This window comes from Scomber japonicus, chromosome 3 (assembly GCF_027409825.1).
Source record: "Scomber japonicus isolate fScoJap1 chromosome 3, fScoJap1.pri, whole genome shotgun sequence".
Taxonomy (NCBI): Eukaryota; Metazoa; Chordata; class Actinopteri; order Scombriformes; family Scombridae; genus Scomber; species Scomber japonicus.
The window spans coordinates 22,041,346-22,060,310 of record NC_070580.1 but is presented as its reverse complement, the minus strand read 5'-3'; the positions used below and the strand labels follow the sequence as shown (position 1 = coordinate 22,060,310).

The following is an 18,965-nucleotide window of genomic DNA, read 5'->3' as shown; positions in this document are numbered from 1 at the left end:
CCCAATGTGGCCGTATTAAATAAGGGTTTTATTTGTACTAATTTTGTAATTTTGTAGATTAATTTAGATTTGTGACACCAATAAGATTCCTCAGAAAATGATGGAGAAGAGCAACAAAAGGAAAGGTTGGGAAGAAGAAAAAAAGGATGACAGGACTGAGCCACAAAGTAGTTCTTAAACAGAATTACATAATTAAACCATTTTTATTATTTTAGACCTGCTGGAATGTTTACAAACAAGAGTTTTTATGACATGACATAGTTTTTCTCAAAAATTATATGATGACATTGCCAACTGTACAAAACAGCATGATGCAGGGTCTCACATCACTATTTGTTAGTCAGTTTTTCATATTTCAAGTATATCATTGGTCATTTCTGGAGTTATTTTTTATAATATTCAAACTTTAATATTTGCTTTTTCAGTGACATTTTAGAGTTCGTATGTAAAAATCAATAAAATTATTATTTTAATACAAATGTGAGTTTTTTTCATTTTAAATGTAATATGTTTTACTTTTTATTTGATGTATCTACATAAGTCAGAAAAAAACTACAATTAAGTTAATGTTTATGTTACATATTACAAACAATTCTGGTACACCTCTCAATCAAAAAAATTAAAAGTTAAAAGAACACAATTTTCAGACTTATCAATGTTTTTAGGATGTTTCTATGCCTTTTCTTTATCTTTATCTGCAGCTTCTTGAGGTCTGGTTGCATCATTGGTCCTCAGGCGCAGACCAAGCTCCTCAGTCAGAACAGTGCAGCAGGATTTCTGTGGAAAGACACATTAAGATAGTGAAATAAAACATTTCAGTATGATCAAGAATTTGATGTAAACATGGGTGTGTAGGTAAGCAGGCATGATTGTCTGAGTCTTTGTGTGTCTTTTGCGCTTTGCTCTAAAGCTGATGTAAATGACAGGGTTGCTTTTAACCATAACAGACTGCATGTTCTTATGATAGGTTGAGAAAAGTTTAAAATCCTATTGGAAAAGCCCAAGTACAGTTTGTTGAACTAAAGACAAGTATGTTTGGCTTAGTTTGGGAGGTTTTTTTATTTTTCGGTTGACATAAGTGGTTTGTGTATGCACTTACCCTCTGGTCTGCTGCACTGCTGCGGCTCCTGGACGTGAGCTCCAGTACAGCCAGCAGTGTTCCCAGCCCCAGGCCCAGGGAAAGAACCAGAAACATCCCTTTGAGACTGTGCGGCTGCACAGCTGGAGATTTGGCTTTGCCTGCCATGCAGCTGCTGGCCCACCACTTGCTTCTCAGGTATGCCAGCTCTCCTGCCTCGCTCAGTTGAAGGATTGCCACACTGAGGTTCTTTATGACGGGAGAGCCTTAAGGAAATTGATAGTTTGGCATGTTAATTATACCGTTTTAACAACTTTTTAAAATGTAATGTTTACTGAGGTTTCAAACTGAGCAGCCTCACCGAGGGCGGCAGCAATGCTATAGCCTCTCATGCCAATGACTTCATGAGCTCTGACCAGTTCACAATGGCGTGCTACTGCCAAGTCTAGAGAGACAGACTCTCCAATAAAGGCATAGTTGCCCTCTTTCGCACGCCGAACCCCTTCATCCATAGATGACACATAACTCTTAGTTCTCTCCATGTGTTCATGGATTCTGCGGTACAGAGGGTTATTTGAATTCTGGATGAAGGAAAGAAATAATAAAAGAGAATAGAAACAGTTGTGAGATAAGAGATCCATCAGTGATCCAATGCACAAACTTCCTTTCAGTCTTAACAACAAGGAGATAAAGATCCTTATAATCACCCTGAAGAAAGCGAGTGTGGAGGAGCCAGCCAGACAGCCAAACTCAATTGTGTTTTGATTGGCCAAGTCCTCAAACCCTTTCACCGACAGGTGAGTGGACTCGGAGCTCTTAGAGGAGCTGAGGTTGGAGAAATAACAAGCCAAGAGGACAATGGTAAATAACCACCAGCTGCAGCAGATGACACGTCCTGAAAGAGCTCGGGGATGAGGACCAGCACCTAACACAAAAAAGAAAAATGTCAAAGGGGAAGAGGGAGAGAATTTGTAGAAAGGAAAAAAATATTCACACATAAACTGACAGAAAAAAAATCTGAATAATCTGAAAGACAAAAAGAAATCAGTTAAGAAATTTACTTAAATGCAAAGATTCTCTTCTCTACTCTGTGCATTGATTTGACATACAAAGTGTCTGCATTTGCTTTTTACCTTGCAGCGTCAAGGCTCCAGCTGTGTACCACAGGCTGTGGAAGAAGCTGAATCTGTTCTGCTCACTCTGAGGCTGACTCCACTCACATGGGCTGAGTCTGCATTTGCATAAAAACATGAATTATTAATGTGACAGCACTCAAAGGGATTCCACTGCCAGCAAAATATGTGGAAATATCCTTGAAAATCATTATAGACATGAAGTAGAAATTCACAATTAAATTCACATCTTATCAGTAAACACCCATAAATAAATAACAATCATTATTTTTTTAAAGAATGACTCGCTGGCATTACTAACCTGGCAGCTATAAAGATGCAAGCAGTGGTCCCCAGGTAGGCAATGAGTATGCCGACCCATGTCTCTGCTGTAAAGGGGGTCAGGAAATCAAAGAAGCCTGCGTCCTCCGAGATGTCCTTCCTCAGCAGGATGCTGATTCCTGTTTGCATGAATGGTTTGGTCATCCCCACCGCTTTCTCCCGAGCTGCAGTGAGAGTTAGTGGAGCAATTGCGAGATCTGCCTCCTGTAAGGAACGCAAAAATACAGTTTACATGTTAAATATGTTGAATAATTAAATATTTTTTCCTAACAACATCTCAGTTAGGGTCTCCCAGGTATCCCTGTATTTTGAATGCATCGATTATGACTCACATATGCCAGTTGACATATTCAAGCTTCTGCAGAGTAGTTAGCTGCCTTTTGATCCCTCCAAAGGTCAGCGGTCATGTACTCACCCCTCTCACCACCTCTCCGATCATCCCATTCCAGCTCCCACTCTCGTCCTGTCGACCATATGAACTGTCTTTCACCAGCTGAACTTTGTACTTGAAGCCCACCTTTTTGGCAACTTCAGACAGCAGATCCATGCAAAAGCCTTCCAGCTGTGAGCCTTTGGACATTGTATATGGCTCTTGCTAAATCACATGTTAAAAGATAGAGAGGAATTTCTATTATCGTTTATTTTGTAATTCAGAGTTTCAACAGGCCTGACAGAAACAAATTAACTTACCTTTATTGTTGTAACTCTCAGCTCTGATTGCACTGATGTTCAGGGGAAAAAAATAAGGCACATGTTAACCTTTAGATACAAGTGCTGTTCATTGTGTCATTGTAAATATATGAAAGTTAGGAAAGGAAAGTCAGCAGATGATTAAAGGACTAAGACAGAAAATCTGCAAATAAGGCTTATCTAAAAAAAATTAAAACTCCTTATTTGTTTGAACTATTTCAGTGCAAAAATGGCCCCTCTCAAAATAAGCCAAATAATCTTGAATCCAGCCAAATTGTCATGTATTGAGCAAAAAAATCTGTCAATGGGGTAAGAAAAATGTATTTGGTTAGAATTCTTAAAACTAGCAAAGAAGTCTAGGCACTTTGATATATTTCTGCTGTTAGCTGTAACTCTTAAATGGTCTACGGTATATGGTTGTTCAGACTTTTGAAACTTTTTTGTAAAAAGAGAGGTTTCAGAAGTAGTTGTGTTAAACTGCATTGTCACATTTGTAATGCTTTCAAAGCCAGTGAAAAAAATAACAACAAACAACAATAACCAAAAAAAGTTATCATTGTCATTTCTTAGAATTCTTAATTTAAGAATAGCCCTGTCTTAAAATAAGGAAAATCTTGTGCCTTTGCTTGAATAATTTATAATCTATTGCCTTACCTTGTTACTGGTTAAATACAGCTTGATATTAGCTGGAAAAACTTATTAAGAAAAAGTGAGATATATTTTCTTAAAATAAGACATGTTTTCTTATATTAAAATGCTTGACAAGATTATTGTTCTATTTAGACAAAAAATAAATCTAATTTTCTAATTAAAGTCTTTTTTTAACTTTCTTAGAAATCAGTTTTTGCAGTGTATAACAAACACCCACATCGCAACCTGTGACTGTGATTAAAACAGCAATTACTGGAATAAATAAGCTGAAAAGATTAAAGTAATAGAGCCACTGATATTTTTTTTTGTCCCTCAAAAGTTCTTCATAGCTGAAGTCCATCCTACATTTTGTGAAATCAGTCTTTCACTGGCCATCTTTAGATGTTACTCTGACATGAAGAGATGTTTGAGGTGAATTTCAGGGTGCATGTATTGACCTCCTGGTCACAACTGGCTTCCGGTATCCCATAGATCTGGCTGCTCTCATCTCCTACTAGAAAACAGTTTACAGAACACAATCTATTTGGAGCAGCGTGTTGATTCAAAGAGTCTCAATGCCATGGCACTGTGAGATGGGAGGGCAGTCAAAGAGTATCAAAAGCCTAGATTCAGGCCAAGGCCTTGGGGATCCATCACCGCAGGGTGATCCTGACAACCATCAGATCCTCCTTTTCAAAAGATGACACGTATACAAGCTCTTCAAGCCCCTGTCACTTTTTGGCCACAGTCAAACAGAGGGTCTTTGTTTGGTCCATAGAGTTGATTTATTACCATTTTTGTGAGAATTTCAACTGGCTCGCTTCCTTTTCTGTTTTTCTACAAGAGTTGGACAGGATGTGGCGCTACACTTTGATGCTGAACTGAGCTGACAGTTTATGTATTTATGTCTCTTCAAGCCTGAGAAATGTTGTCCAAATCCTGCAGCGAAAACACGAGGAATTTGGCAGAGAAGAAAAGCAAGTTTCCACATACTGGATTACAAATACAGTGACCGGGTCAAACTTTGTAATCAGTATCCACAGACAGAACACATCTTTGAATGTTCTTATAGTGTCAATCTTCTACATCAGTGCACATTCATTTTCAATACAGTTTGAGATAAAAATGGATCTGGCCAGGTTAGACTTGGTTAGTGCATTGGTATTATTTCTGAAGCATGTTCCTTACCTGCAGTGCACATTCCCACATTGAGCAAGAATCCAGCAGCCAATATAAAGCCAAACAGCATCCTGGCTCTCTTAATTTGTATCCTTCAAGTTATAGAAAGACAATTAGTGGTTGGTAGCACATCAAATAGATAAACTACAATAAAGATAAATTAAGACTTTTCTAAATACAAATGCAAAGGCCTGAATCAAATCAAAACATTAAGTAATTAAAAGAAAGTAACTAACAGTCAGTGTGTAGATTACTGCACCTTAACAGAGTCCAAGATGTGACTGCCGGATTGGCACGTTAGGCTGCAGACAGACCACAGTGAGCTTGACAGTGATACAGAGTGATCTGAAGTTTCCAGATCTGAATGTGATAAAACAGCCAATGAAGTTTTGGTGGGTGGAGAATGGGGCAGAAATTAATTAGAAAAGGGGTGGGGAGAAATGTAGCAGGCTTTTAGTGCAAATGTTAAGTAAACTCTAATTTAAACAAACAAAATGACTGCAGTGGATATGTTACTAATACAAATAACAAATCAACCTCTTGTGACAAAGTAATATTATCATTGTATTGCTGTGGATCATAGGTTTCATGATATTCACATAAACACATTTGAATATTTGAAGATCCTGGATCAAGTACCAGTCTTCACATACTGTATTAAAGCTGTATATTAAAAAGCCATTTTGGACATTTATTAGTGTTGAATCTACTGTAGTACAATGTTTTACACTCACATGTGTAACTCACATGAATTAAAGGGACCAACACTAATTGGTGTTACTTATCTTTGAGATGCATTTGGAGATGTTTCTGCAAGACATAAAAAGCTTATTAAAAAAGAGTAACATTATTTTTTGCATCCTAACAGTTCTGCTTATAAATAAATAAATAAATAAATAAAAGAGAAACTCAACCCACAGAATTGACTAACTTCATGGCCCTGGAGAATAATCAAAATGTTGCTAGACAGAAACCAAACACTGAAGAATGAATATATTCATGCAGAGAACTGAACATAAAACGTGGTGTCTTTTTAGCATTTTGGCTGAAGTTCAGTTAAGTGTTGAATAAGTAAGAAAGCCTTCATTGTGGGAAAGATAAAACTACCAAACAAACCCTCTAAAGTTAGCAGGGAACAAGGGGTTGTTTCTTAAGCTGAGCTCCAAAATCAATATTTGGTACAGTTCCCATTGTCAGGTTTGGTTTTGTGGAAGACTCACCTGACTGAGTAAATATTTTAAAGAATGGTTTGATTTTTTTAATACTTACAGAATAGTAAACAAAAGGAGGGGGCAGACATGCAAATAAATACAATGTTCAAAGCAATGTCTTTTTTCCCATTTGTTTTTTATCAATACCATTTGAACCAAAAGGCAATATGGCTGCAGGTCTGGAAGTTATAATCTTAGACAATTTACAATTTAGTATTTCAAATGATTTTGGTGTAGATAATATATTACATTATAAATTCAAGTTATAATGGAAGCCTGTGAAAAATATGATATAGCTTAATGTAAATGTGTTCAGGCAACAGGAATTGTTTTCTATAGAGAGACACTTGGGGGTCAAGTGTCTCACTCAAATGTATTCAATAAGCCTGCTGACATGGTGAATTGATTGTAGCTCAGCACTGGTGCATGATCATCCTGTAATTTGAAGTAAATGCATCCCCTCCTGCCAGTGAATGAACTTAATTTAGCAAAAATCATTGTTGGCTCTGACCCCACTGTTGTCCTCATAATATTACTGTCAAATCTAGTGCAAACTAAAACATGAGGTCATACAGTTATAGGCCCTTACTTTAATGGTATGATTTCTTGTTGAGTCAGTTGAATGAAGTAAAAAGAGTTTTCGTGAGTGATGTACGTAGGATTTCAGAGAGGTCATGATTCCTGAACACACTCTATAACTCCAACTCCACATTATATTCATTCCCTACATTATAATCTCCTTCAAAGAATTGTCCACATTTCCAGGACTATAATTGTTTTTCTCACTTGTCTCAATATTTTAAACTTTTCTTTATAATTATAAATGTCTTTCTTTCTTGTGTTGTATTATTTAGGATTATTTCATTTTGTGTATTTTTCTTATTATGCCATACATTGATAATAGAACCTTTCTTTACTCTTAATTTTTTAAGTAAAAATTTGAACGCAGAACTTTTACAGTATTTTTACTGTGTGGTATTAGTAGGTTAACTAGATAAAGGTTTTGAATACTTCTGCCGCTGCCAAAACCAACATTTACTTAGAGACAAGTTGTTGGTGGTCAAGCAGAACCTGTTGGTCAACTTTTATAGATGCACTATAGAGAGAATCCTGACTAACTGCATGACAGCCTGGTACAGCAGCTCCACCAAAGCTGCCAAAACAGCCCTGCAGGGTGTTGTAAAAAACAGCACAAGATATCGTTAGCGCTGAGTTGCCATCACTTGAACACCTCCATAACACTTGCTTTGTGAGAAGGGCAAAAAACATCCCCGAAGACACCACATAACCTGTTTAAGCTCCTCCCATCAGGCAGGCGCTTCAGATGCACACACAAACAGACTAAAAAATTGCTTCTTCCTAACTGCCATAAACCCACTGAACTCTGACAATAAGCTATGCCGGTAATGTGCAATACACTTTTTTACCATATGCGTAATAATAATGCTGCACTTGTACAATAACAATCTTTGCTACTGCACCTGGCAACATTGCCATGTCTTTATTCTTTATTTATAATCTATCTATCTATCTATCTATCTATCTATCCATCTATCCATCTATCTATCTATCTATCTATATATATTGGTTTTTAAAGGCATCTCTGGGGTTGTCACATAAGTAATTTAGTTGTGCTATGCAATGACAACTAAGTGCTTGAAATTGTGAAAATGAGTTCTCCTGGAGGCCCCCAAATCAGTATCCTTCTCTGATAGAAGGCGTGTAAAAGGTATAATATGAGCAGTGTTGGGGAGATTGCGTAATTTAATTACTAAATAAATGTAGATGTATTCTGTTACAGTTACTGAGAAAAAATGTGTTACTTATTAAAATGTTGATGATTACACAGAAGGTTGTAGTCAGACCTTTAAAATTTGGTTTAAGAGGGTTCTTTTCCTTATTTCTAAATATTTAATATTACTGAATAGCCTACTTATATTGGTTTTAAATTCTTTTAAATCCATTTAAAAAAAAATATTTTGTAAATAAATCATGACTTATTTGGAACACACATGGGCTTAAATTGTATCATAGTACCAATTAAGCTCATGCCAGACCTTTGACTTTTTTTCATAAAAATCTTTATTTTATATTTCAAAATCTACATGAACTAATGAATACATTTCCAAATGAGAGATAAATCTTGCCTTATAAGAAATGATCTCCCTTATAAATCATGTCAGTATCCATGAAAAACACCTGTATTTAGATTTTGGTGCTTAATGGGTACCCCCTAACAGCTGAAAACATTTGTTAGAAAATTAGAAAAGTAATCAAAAGTTAATCAAATGTAATAAGTTACACTTCTTTGACTGAGTAATTGAAAGTTACATTACTTATTACATTTTGGAAACTAGTAACCTTTCTAACCCTGGTACAATATGGGCTCTATGGGAGATAAAGATAAGGCCATAAAGCGCGCAATATATGTGACGTTGTTTTGCTCATCGCTTTTTTCAGTTATGAGCTCCAGATCGGGTGCGCTGACAACGGTTTATTGCATTGACCAATCAGAGAGCAGTGCGAAGTGAGTGCGAGGTGAAGCGCTGAGCTATGATTGGCTGAGGTGGTTCTTTCCAAAGGGGCGTATTTTTCAAGCCATCTTGACTGAATATTTAGCCTCATCCAAGGTACATTAATTTGATATCTTCTGGATTTTGAAGCCCCTAAATTGGTAACCGGCGTCGTTTGAAAGGTTGAAACCACAAGTATGTAACCGGGTCGCGGGTGTGTGTTTGACCGCGGTCACAGCGGAGAAATGAAGCGCTGAAGATGACGCTCATGGATTTACCGGCTAGCTCAGCTAACGGCTAGCATGTCCGCCTCGGTTGTAGTCTGTCACTAGCTGACATTTAGCTGGGTGCAGTTATTCTGTTGGGCACTCGCACTGCAGAGGACGGGGTTTTACAAGGTAAACGACTCTGGTATTTTCACCATTACAAAGCCTTACTTAGGATAAATGTGCCCTTTTCTTATACGACTTCTGTGTGTCCTGTCCGACCGAGTAACGTTATCACATCAGCTTGAGACGATCTTTCTGCAGACGTCGGGACTACAAAGCAATACCCAAAACGCTGCTCGCTGCAGTGTCGTGATCAAATGTTATACATGCAACCAATTAATGCATTTAGGCACGGTGCGTACAGTGCGTCTGCTTTCTGGTTGCTTGTTGGCATGTATAATTGGGCTGCTAATCAACTTGCAATACAAATGTTGTCTCTGCTGTTGTGCGCTTAAAATGGCTGACAGATGTTAGATACTCGGGTTGGTATTTAGCGCTCTTCAACCGAACTACGCACAGCAACAAGGCAAAAAAATAGAGGATACTGCAGTCTGAGTGGTCAAAGAGAAATGTGGCGTAGTTACAGATTGGTGATTGGACCAATGGAAAGACAGCCGAGCTGCATACATGCAAGCAGTTCAACGTACTGTAGTTGTGTTTGTGCAGTCAGAGTACTTGAGGTAACAAGCTGTGTTTTTATTACCACAGCACCAGAGTTGACCCCTTTTACAAGTCTAGGAATAATAATAATAATGAAATTAAAACAAATCTTACTAATAATACACAATGACACACCTAATATTTACCATTTTATCAATAAAAAGAATCAAGCAGGATCAAATAAAATAAGACTTAAACAATGAGGGCAGGATACAATATTTTTTTGTGAGGAGTTAATGGATAATGCAACATGCATGAACTGGTTATAACAATTTCAAAAAAAAAAAAAAAAAAAACTGACAGAAAAAGCTCCAATTTGTCACAATTGAGAAGCTGGAACTAGATAATCACATATCAGTTATCCAAGTTGCTTACTATTTATTTCCTCTTTATCAATTAAGGAATTCATCAACTAAATGCCCAAATCAGCATGTATGTGTGCACAGTTTGAACGCATACTTTAAAATAGGAGCTCCAGTTCTACATATGAGGAGGGTAACAATACTTAATCAACACCTGCCTCTCATTAACCTAATGGACAAATAGTGATTTCCTTAATATTTGTAAGGTATTACATTAGTTTCTTCTTAAGGTAGGACAACACTGAATGACTTTGGCTGCCAAAGTAAAATCAAATGTGAACATACAACAATTCCTTTTACCACAACATTTTAAAATAGCGGTGACACATTAACTTGTATCGTTGCATTAATTGTCTTTTCTTTCTTTACATCTGTTAGGGAGCTGGGGTAAACTCCCATGCGGAAGGTGAGGAGGTGGGAATGTGAGACAGTTGTTAGCGGACTCAACATGGGTAGGGGCCGAGGCAGAGGGAGAGGAAGGGGCAGGGGCTCATCTGGCCAGTTGCGGCCCCCCTCGCCCTACAGACTGCAGCTCTCTCCATCCAGGGAGACACTGACATACGCTCAGGCACAGAAAATAGTTGAAGTGGACCTCGATGGAAGGCTCCATCGGATTAACATCACAGATCCTTTGCCAGTCATAACTGAGGATGAGATGATGGCCCAGGACATTGCTGAGTGCAACAGCAACAAGGAGAACAGTGAGCAGACGCAGAGTAAAAGCAGGTCGTGGAGGAAACCTTCAAACAGTAAAGGCAGGAAGAGTGGTAAAAATACTTCTCACCAGAATCAACGCTCTGGTTCCCAGCAGCAAACCGGATCTACTAATTCCATTCAGCACCTGTCCCAAACCCCTCTGCCTGAACCCACTTTCCGTGTGCTGAGTTCAGTTTGCCCTTCAGAGGCTCCTCCTCTCCCAACAGCTTACTACCGCTTCATAGAGCAGTCAGGGGAGGAACAAGACAGTGTGGCTGAGTATGACATGGACGAGGAGGACCTGGCCTGGCTAGAGATGGTGAACCAAAAGAGAGTGTCTGATGGCCATGCCTCTGTTTCTGCGGACACTTTTGAGCTTCTGATCGACCGCCTCGAGAGAGAGTCCATCCTGGAGTCCCGTAGCCAGGCACTGTCGCAGAGTGCCGTCGATGAGGACGCCTTCTGCTGCGTCTGCCTGGATGATGAATGTCTGAACAGTAATGTCATCCTGTTCTGTGACATCTGCAATCTGGCTGTCCACCAGGAGTGTTACGGTGTGCCATACGTCCCTGAGGGTCAGTGGCTGTGCCGCTGCTGCCTGCAGTCCCCCTCCCGTCCTGTAGACTGTGTGCTCTGTCCCAACCGAGGAGGTGCCTTCAAACAGACAAGTGATGGACGTTGGGCCCATGTTGTCTGTGCCATATGGATCCCAGAGGTATGCTTTGCCAACACGGTGTTCTTAGAGCCAGTTGAGGGGGTTAAGAACATCCCTCCTGCTCGCTGGAAGCTCACCTGTTACCTGTGTAAGCAGAAAGGCAGGGGAGCATCCATTCAGTGCCACAAAGCCAACTGCTACAGGGCCTTTCATGTCACCTGTGCCCAGAAGGCTGGCTTGTTTATGAAGATAGACCCAGTCCGGGAGACAGGCGTTAACGGCACCACATTCTCTGTGAAGAAGACTGCTTTCTGTGAGCATCATTCTCCAGTGGGGTCCCGGCGGGACGGGTCTGGAGACGAGTCAGTTGAAGGGAGACTGGTGGGCGGCAGGGGTAACCGGGGTCAAAGGTCTTACACTCAAAGTCCCCCCCCAACACCAAATAAGAAGGGTACCAAGGGCCAGAAAAAGAAGACAAAAGGGTCTGGTGGGTCAACACGTCGCTCAACTGTGCCTGTGCTGCTCGTGCCTCAGATTCCCTCCCACAGGTGTGATATGTGCATACTGTCAGCATTTACTTACCCAGCATACTATTAATTTACTGCTGTGTCTGTTGCTTTACTTTACTTTGGAGATTCATATTCCTCCAGGGATCTATAGGAAACTCTTAACTGATAAAATAAATTACCATTTTACTATATACTATCACGAAGTGTTTGTGTTATTATTGCTACCAGCATTTCCATAATTTAAAATGTTTTATTGTAATATTTCACCTCCACAGGCTGAACAAGATCTGCACAGGAGTTGAAGTCCAGAGGAAGAATCAGTTCATGCAGAGGCTTCATAACTACTGGTTGCTGAAAAGGCAGTCCCGAAATGGGATGCCTTTAATACGCCGACTGCATTCCCATCTACAGGCGCACAAGACTGCAGAACAGGTGAGGAGAGCCATTTAAAAATGAACACAATACAATAAATGACCTCTGCAATTCCAGTACAGTCATGTCACACAGCGCCTTTTGTTTTTCATGCTTTTGTGACCATGGCGTGTGCCACAGGAAAACATTTGAATGACTGAAAATAAAACCACCATCAGCACATTTAAACTGTTGCACTTTCACACATTTGAGCACAGAAACGGCACACAAGCACTTGTAGTCACTTGAAATGTGTGACTCTGCCCATAGCTTGGGCATATATAAAGCAACATGTCAATTTTAATTAAATAATATATCCATCTGTGAGGATCTGAATATTATAAAATATTAAAACCAGCACATTTACATTTACAGTCATTGGAAACATTATGTATCAGGCTGTTCATCCAGGGCACTGGAATCAAACATTGCACACCATCTTTGTATTCTCACACACTGAAATAAAGCATAAGCCCAGACATCACACTTTGCAATGGCTGATTCAGATAGATGGCAGACCTTCACACAACACTTAACAGTTTTGTCATCTTTGCTGTAGACCTCTCGCTGCTGCAGAGGGCGTTGTGGATATTGGTTTTAATCTATTTTTAAAATTGCTGTGGCAGTTCTAATCATTAAATTCACAATTGCAGGTGATTTGGATTGTTAAATACAATTTTTGACATCATATATTTTGTCCCATTGTTAGCTTTTAATATTAATTTGAACTTTGTTACATATGAAGGTTATTTTGTTTTTGTATAAGTGTTTGTGTAGAATTTAAATTGATGTGTTCCAATTTTACCATTTTAATGTAAATTAGTACAGCTTTGGCAGTGTCACTGCAAACATGACAGATGACCTGATGATTCATCATCTACAAAGAAATTCAGTCTGAAAAACTAATTATAATGGATTTTAAAGCTGAACCTGATATTTAATCTCATTGTGTTTGCTCTTTTGTGTTCAGAAGGAGCCTGATGAGAAGCTCTGTGCTGCAAGAGAGGAGCTACGATACTGGCAAAAGTTGAGGCAAGACTTAGAAAGAGCCAGGCTTTTGGTGGAACTTATCCGCAAGAGAGAGAGGCTAAAGAGAGAGCAGGTGAGTTACAAATTAACTTCAAGATAAACTATAGTCATTTGGGGTATTTTTATAGCATCGTCACTCATTTTAACTTTTAAGAGTGACCTTGCTTTCCTCTAATCTCCCCTGTGTGTTTACGTGTGTCACCACCTGTCAGATGAAAATTCAGCAGGCTGCGCTTGAACTGAAGTTGACCCCTGCGTTGGTGCTTCTCCGATCCACCTTGGAGCAACTGCAAGAAAAGGACACAGCTAAAATCTTCTCTCAGCCTGTCAATCTATCAGAGGTTGGTGCAGTTAGAAAACAGTCTGCTTAAATACTCACCTGACAGCATTTTTGCTACAACTTTACTATGACACACCTAACAATCTTCTTTTAATAACGCACCAAGGTCCCAGATTATCTGGAGTTTATTTCCCAGCCGATGGACTTCTCCACCATGCGTACAAAGCTGGAGGGACACGCCTACTGCTCCATCACTGACCTGGAGAAGGACTTTGACCTCATGATCTCCAACTGCCTCAAGTACAACTCCAAGGACACCATGTTCCACAGAACAGCCTTACAACTGCGGGAGGTGGGTGGAGCCATTATCCGCCACGCCCACAGACAGTCTCAGAGCATCGGCCTGGACCCCAGTACCGGCATGCACCTCCCAGAGTCTCCAAACAAACATGGCTTCTACCACTGTACGTGGGATGATGGTGAGTCAGGAAGGTTGTTCCTTAAGTGAGTTAGAATGATCTATTTCCACATGAGTATGACCCACATGCCACATTTATTCTCATGCCCGCACTTCCTCTATTTGTTTTTCTTTTTTATAATCTCTACAGTTGACTCTCTCTTGGACCCAGACAACAGACTTCACTTGACAACAGATGAGCAGCTAAAGGTTTTACTTGATAAACTGGACATGGTTACATCAATGCGTTCCAGTGGCGGCCGAACCAAACGCATTAGGTTACTGCGCCGAGAGATCAACACTCTCAGGCAAAAGATGAACCAGCAGAAGCAAAACCAGTCTGTGAATGGTAAGGACAAGGACGATGAAGGAAAGGAAGAAGAGGAGGAGGAACAGGAAGAGAGGAAAAAGAAAAAGCAGAAGACAAATGTTGTGGATAATGGACTTTTGACAACAGTGTCCAACTCTGGGACAGGTAAAAAAATATTTTTACTCAAAATTATTTCATTATTTGAATCCAAGTTGGCTTTACGGTGTTATTGATTATAATAAATATTTGATGATACTGATGTTTAATAACCTCAAAACTAAATTTTCTTTGATTCAGATGACTCTCCGCCTGTGTTAGAACTTACATGTCCAGTGTCATCGCCGCTGCCAGGAGATGCCCCACTCGAACCTCCTGTCCTGGGCATCGTGCCTGGAGGACGAAGGTCACCTGGGCGCTCCTACAAGCGTCAGAGATCATCCCGCAGCAGCAGCAAAACCCAGGTTGAAGATGAGGCTGAAGTTGGTGAGACACCATCTTTGCAAGCAGAGGCAGTTCACGAGGTCACACCTCTGGGGACGCCGCCAACTCTGCCGTTGATTGGAGTCGGGCGTCGTACGTCTGTGCTATTCAAGAAAGCCAAAAATGGCGCGAGAGTCACAAAGAACAAATCTCCCCCACGACAGAATGGAAAAGCCACCCACGGCTTGGATAGCACTCCTGCCAGCCCAAATTCACCCAGCATCACCAACATCACCACCTTACCTCCAACTCCAAATGCCTCCCCTACACCTCCCTCTCCTTCCTCGCACCACCTGAGGTCCAGAGGCCACAGTTCAGAAAGTGAAGCAGACAAACTCCCTCCACCACCCAGAGAAGGAGGTAAGGAAAACATAGATTGTGACAGAGAGAGAGATTGCTTAGATTCAGAGACGTGGTCACTTACATTTATGTTTGTTTTTTCTAGGCCTGACAAATGGAAAGCACACCTCTGTAGACCAGGATGATGACCAAAAACTAAAGTGAGTATAGGGTAATAAGTACTTTTTATCTCTTTGATATTGAATTGTAGGACTGCCCTTAACTTAAAAATCACCTTTCTCTTTTGTTTTTCTCTCCATTTGTTTACAGCTGTAGTGTCTCCCCACCCAAACGTAGTCGGGGTAAACCTGCATTGGCTAAAGTCCCTGGCAGTGAGAATGGAGACATCTCTGGGCCTGGTGTGTATCATGAGAGGGCAATCAAAACATACTGAAATGTCTGTGTTTCTGTATGTTTATTTGATGCAAACTGTAAAAGTCTGCAAACAAAAAATTTAAAGTTTCCAACTTTCATGACCAATATAATCCCAGTAGATTCTCAGTTTCGGCTCAAAAGCTGTCACAAATGCAAATTAATTGGATATATTGGAATATCCTGTTCACAGGAAAGTCTACGCTTCTGTCTTTAGATAGTGAGAGGGAGCTCGCACCTCTGGACCTAGTCTGGGCCAAATGCAGAGGATATCCATCATACCCAGCAATGGTGAGAAGTATTTGATCTTCCAGTTCATGCTGTGTGCACTAAAACTTTCCTCAGCTCATGGTGCCAAGTGCCAGAGTTGGCATAAAGAAGTACTGAAAGAATAATTGTTCAGTGTTCTGTGACTGACATAATCCATTGTTACAGATTGTTGACCCAGACATGCCCCAGGAAGGGCTTCTTCACAACGGCATCCCCATCCCAGTGCCTCCTGTGGAGGTGCTCAAACTGGGCGAGTGGAGACAAACGGAAGCTGGCGATAAGCTCTTCTTAGTGCTGTTCTTTGACACCAAAAGAACTTGGTAAGATTGAGACAGAGGAAATAAACCTCATGCTGAATTTTAATACAGTCAGGAGAAGTCGTGTTCTGAAAAGTGTCCTTCTTGGTTTTCAGGCAATGGCTCCCTCAAAACAAACTGCTGCCGATGGGGATGGATGACACTGTAGACAAGCTGCGCTTGATGGAAGGAAAGAAACCTAGTGTCCGCAAGTCTGTACACACTGCGTACGACCGGGCCATGGTACATTTAAACCACGTGAGAGGAAATCTCAACTTCACTCCCTCCAATTTTATATGAATTTTAGTTTTCCGTTTTTATCATCTTTAACAGGCTGCCTGGTTATATGTACAGAAGCTTCATCGATACTCTTAAAAAGGTGGAAATTAAATTGTTCCTGATGGTTTTCTGCATAAAACTGTTGCTCTGACTTTCAAAAGGTTTTCATGAGATTTTTTAAAAAAGGATTTACACAACCACTGTTGCTATGTGTTCATATAAAGTTTTTATTTTAGGCCAAAGTGAGTCAAGACTTTAAATGAGAGAAGTGTAAATATTTAATTGTCTAAGGGATCGTCTTGATTCAAAACATATTTAGATTGTATTTGCCATTGCAATGTCACTGTGTGTTTAATGAAGTGTGGAAGTCTTACTTAACATTCACTTTATATCTGGACTCTCAGGATTGGTTTGGACAGCTACGGACAAAAACATTAATTTTAGCCTTTGAAATTAGTGAAAAATATGATCTAAGCAAGTTTTTTTTTTTTTTTAAATCCACAAGGACACCAACTTAAAATTTAAGATATTCCCTCCACAAAATCAAATCTAGCATATTCGGCTTGAATTATTTATTGAAGTAAGTGTTTTTTTTTTACAATTTGAAATTAAGAGAATTACTGCAAAGTTATTGTCACAAGGCTGCCAATGCAAACATTCTTAATATTTTGTAGTCCAGCTATGATGTGTTGTAGGTGGGACTTTAGAGGTGTTTACTTATTTTTCCATATTGTGAAACTGTATTGATACTAGAATGTCAGAGTACCCAGTGCAGCTATTTGGTTAGTAAGATGTGAAGCCACTGCAGAGGTGAAGCTGGTTATTTATGTGGTTACAACAGAGTCTACTGCGATCACTCACTAACTGAGGAACTTGCAGGTTGTTTGAAAATCTGGCTGAAATGACTTGAAAAGCACAATCGGTCTGTTTTTTGGAGGGAGGAAAAAAAACCAACTTCTGGAGCCATATGAGTGGCAAATGTGTGTGTGTGTGTGTGTGTGTGTGTGTGTATGTGTACATGTACAGTATATACATATATGTATACGAGCTCAGTGTAGTAAAGGTGCATGTGTATAGTTCTGTAAATATGTAAATCTATGTTTATATTGGCTTACATGAAGTAATTTAAGGAATGCAAAAATCAAATTTAGATTTTAATTTATAACTTGTGGCAGTTGAGAGTGTTATTTAAAAAGTAAATATTGAAAAGGTTTATGTATGATGCTAAGTAGCTCTTTGTAATAGTGATGGTCTTCACCAACATGTCAGAACATATTCTCTACAAGCGAGGCGTCACCAGACCTGAGCGCTCTGTAGGCTGCAGTGACTGCGCTCGCCCACTGGAGGCTTTTCTTTCTTAGGTGGCACAGGTGATTTTTTTCGATCTTGTCATTTGAATTGTACGGCAAGATCTATAATCTGCCTGAGGCAATATTTTCTCACACAAGAATAAATGCTGTTTGAAACAACTACATGTCTGTCGTTTTAAAAAAAGAAGAGTTCACGTTGTTCTGATCAGTTTATCAAACTTGAAATTTGTCGAGGTATTGTTTCAAAATAGAATAAAAATCCAGGTGGATTATATAACAGGATGGTATAATGTTCAAATCTATTCACATTCCTTTCAGCATCGCCAAGTGTTTGATAGACACAGCCTCTATTATATCTAATATCAGGAAATAATAAATCACATTGCTTATATACAGAATTAGTGTTCAGGTTATCAGGTAATGTTCTCCATTGAAATAATCTGTCTGTCAACGGAAAGCCGGTCATACACTTAACTGTTACTGCTGTCCGATTATGTAGTATGTCATGAAGCATATCAGACTAATTATATAGTTCACCTAATTCACCTTTTAACTTGGAGCTGTATTTGTTAAGTGTCGACAGTGTACTTTTTAAATGTGAGTATCCTGTAACTGGTATCTACACTTTGTTGGCTGTTTGAACTGAAATGATCACCAGGAACTTCCACTCAGTCGGTTTTAATTTATGAGAGGTAAGACCATTACAGTTCAGAGGGAGGCTCATGCTCAGGCTACCCCAGTCCAGGTCAGCCCCTGGAATCAGACATAAAAATCTTAAGCTTATATGAGGCTTCAGCAATCTGAGTTAATCATATCAAGTGGATATCTATCACATTTACAGTCTTTACAGCATCAAATCCCCTTTTTGTGTTTCCCTGTTGAGCCCCAGTGGAAGTTTAGTAACAGAACAAGATACACTTTTAAATACAGTTTTGCACAGAAAGAGGACTGTGGATTTTGGCCCCCTGTCACTTACATTGTGAGTGCATTATGAAGGGGTCTTCTAATGGCCCATATGAACAGGAGGAATGATTACTGCTAGAAAAACCTGTTTTAAGGCAAACTTGAAAAACTGTGACCTGTCCTTTAACATCTGGTCATTTTCTCAGATGTTTCTTGGAAATTATGTGATATGGCACTGAGAGAATAGCGGTGCTTAAACCCAGCTAAATACTCATTCATTACTTGTTCATTATTGGAAAATTGCTTCCTCTTATTTGTTGAAC

The 18,965-nt window shown here is 39.5% G+C and overlaps 2 protein-coding genes across 3 annotated transcripts; one reads left to right on the top strand and one right to left on the bottom strand.

The window, feature by feature from the left end:
• Positions 1–672: 672 nt before the first annotated feature.
• si:dkey-183j2.10 (glutamate receptor U1) lies at positions 673–5,967 on the bottom strand. The gene is made up of 10 exons (XM_053315543.1): positions 5,963–5,967; positions 5,041–5,123; positions 3,223–3,254; positions 2,948–3,127; positions 2,513–2,736; positions 2,212–2,309; positions 1,786–2,003; positions 1,440–1,659; positions 1,100–1,344; positions 673–777 (listed from the first exon to the last, which is right to left on the bottom strand). The coding sequence occupies exons 1-10, from the start codon at positions 5,965–5,967 to the stop codon at positions 673–675; spliced, it is 1,410 nt and encodes a 469-aa protein (XP_053171518.1).
• A 2,921-nt stretch (positions 5,968–8,888) lies between these two features.
• Positions 8,889–17,892, top strand: brpf3a (bromodomain and PHD finger containing, 3a). Of its 2 annotated transcripts, none has more exons than XM_053315281.1 (13): positions 8,889–9,153; positions 10,425–11,945; positions 12,182–12,338; positions 13,291–13,419; positions 13,559–13,687; positions 13,793–14,105; positions 14,235–14,558; positions 14,691–15,233; positions 15,319–15,373; positions 15,483–15,571; positions 15,802–15,875; positions 16,020–16,174; positions 16,267–17,892. In XM_053315281.1, the coding sequence occupies exons 2-13, from the start codon at positions 10,444–10,446 to the stop codon at positions 16,448–16,450; spliced, it is 3,654 nt and encodes a 1,217-aa protein (XP_053171256.1). In that variant the 5' UTR covers positions 8,889–9,153; positions 10,425–10,443; the 3' UTR covers positions 16,451–17,892. The 2 variants fall into 2 exon arrangements, with proteins under 2 accessions (XP_053171256.1, XP_053171255.1); XM_053315280.1 differs by having other exon boundaries at positions 13,288–13,419.
• The last annotated feature ends 1,073 nt before the right edge of the window (positions 17,893–18,965 follow it).

Bases quoted from the DNA above. Each gene is read 5' to 3' on its own strand.
- si:dkey-183j2.10 (XM_053315543.1), bottom strand. The intron at 1,345-1,439 runs GTGAGGCTGCTC...AATTTCCTTAAG, and splicing joins TAGCATTGCTGCCGCCCTCG to GCTCTCCCGTCATAAAGAAC. The intron at 778-1,099 runs GTAAGTGCATAC...GTCTTTCCACAG, and splicing joins GCAGTGCAGCAGACCAGAGG to AAATCCTGCTGCACTGTTCT.
- brpf3a (XM_053315280.1), top strand. From the start codon at position 10,444: ATGCGGAAGGTGAGGAGGTGGGAATGTGAGACAGTTGTTAGCGGACTC. The intron at 12,339-13,287 runs GTGAGGAGAGCC...TTTTGTGTTCAG, and splicing joins CGCACAAGACTGCAGAACAG to AAGGAGCCTGATGAGAAGCT. The intron at 13,688-13,792 runs GTTGGTGCAGTT...TAACGCACCAAG, and splicing joins AGCCTGTCAATCTATCAGAG to GTCCCAGATTATCTGGAGTT.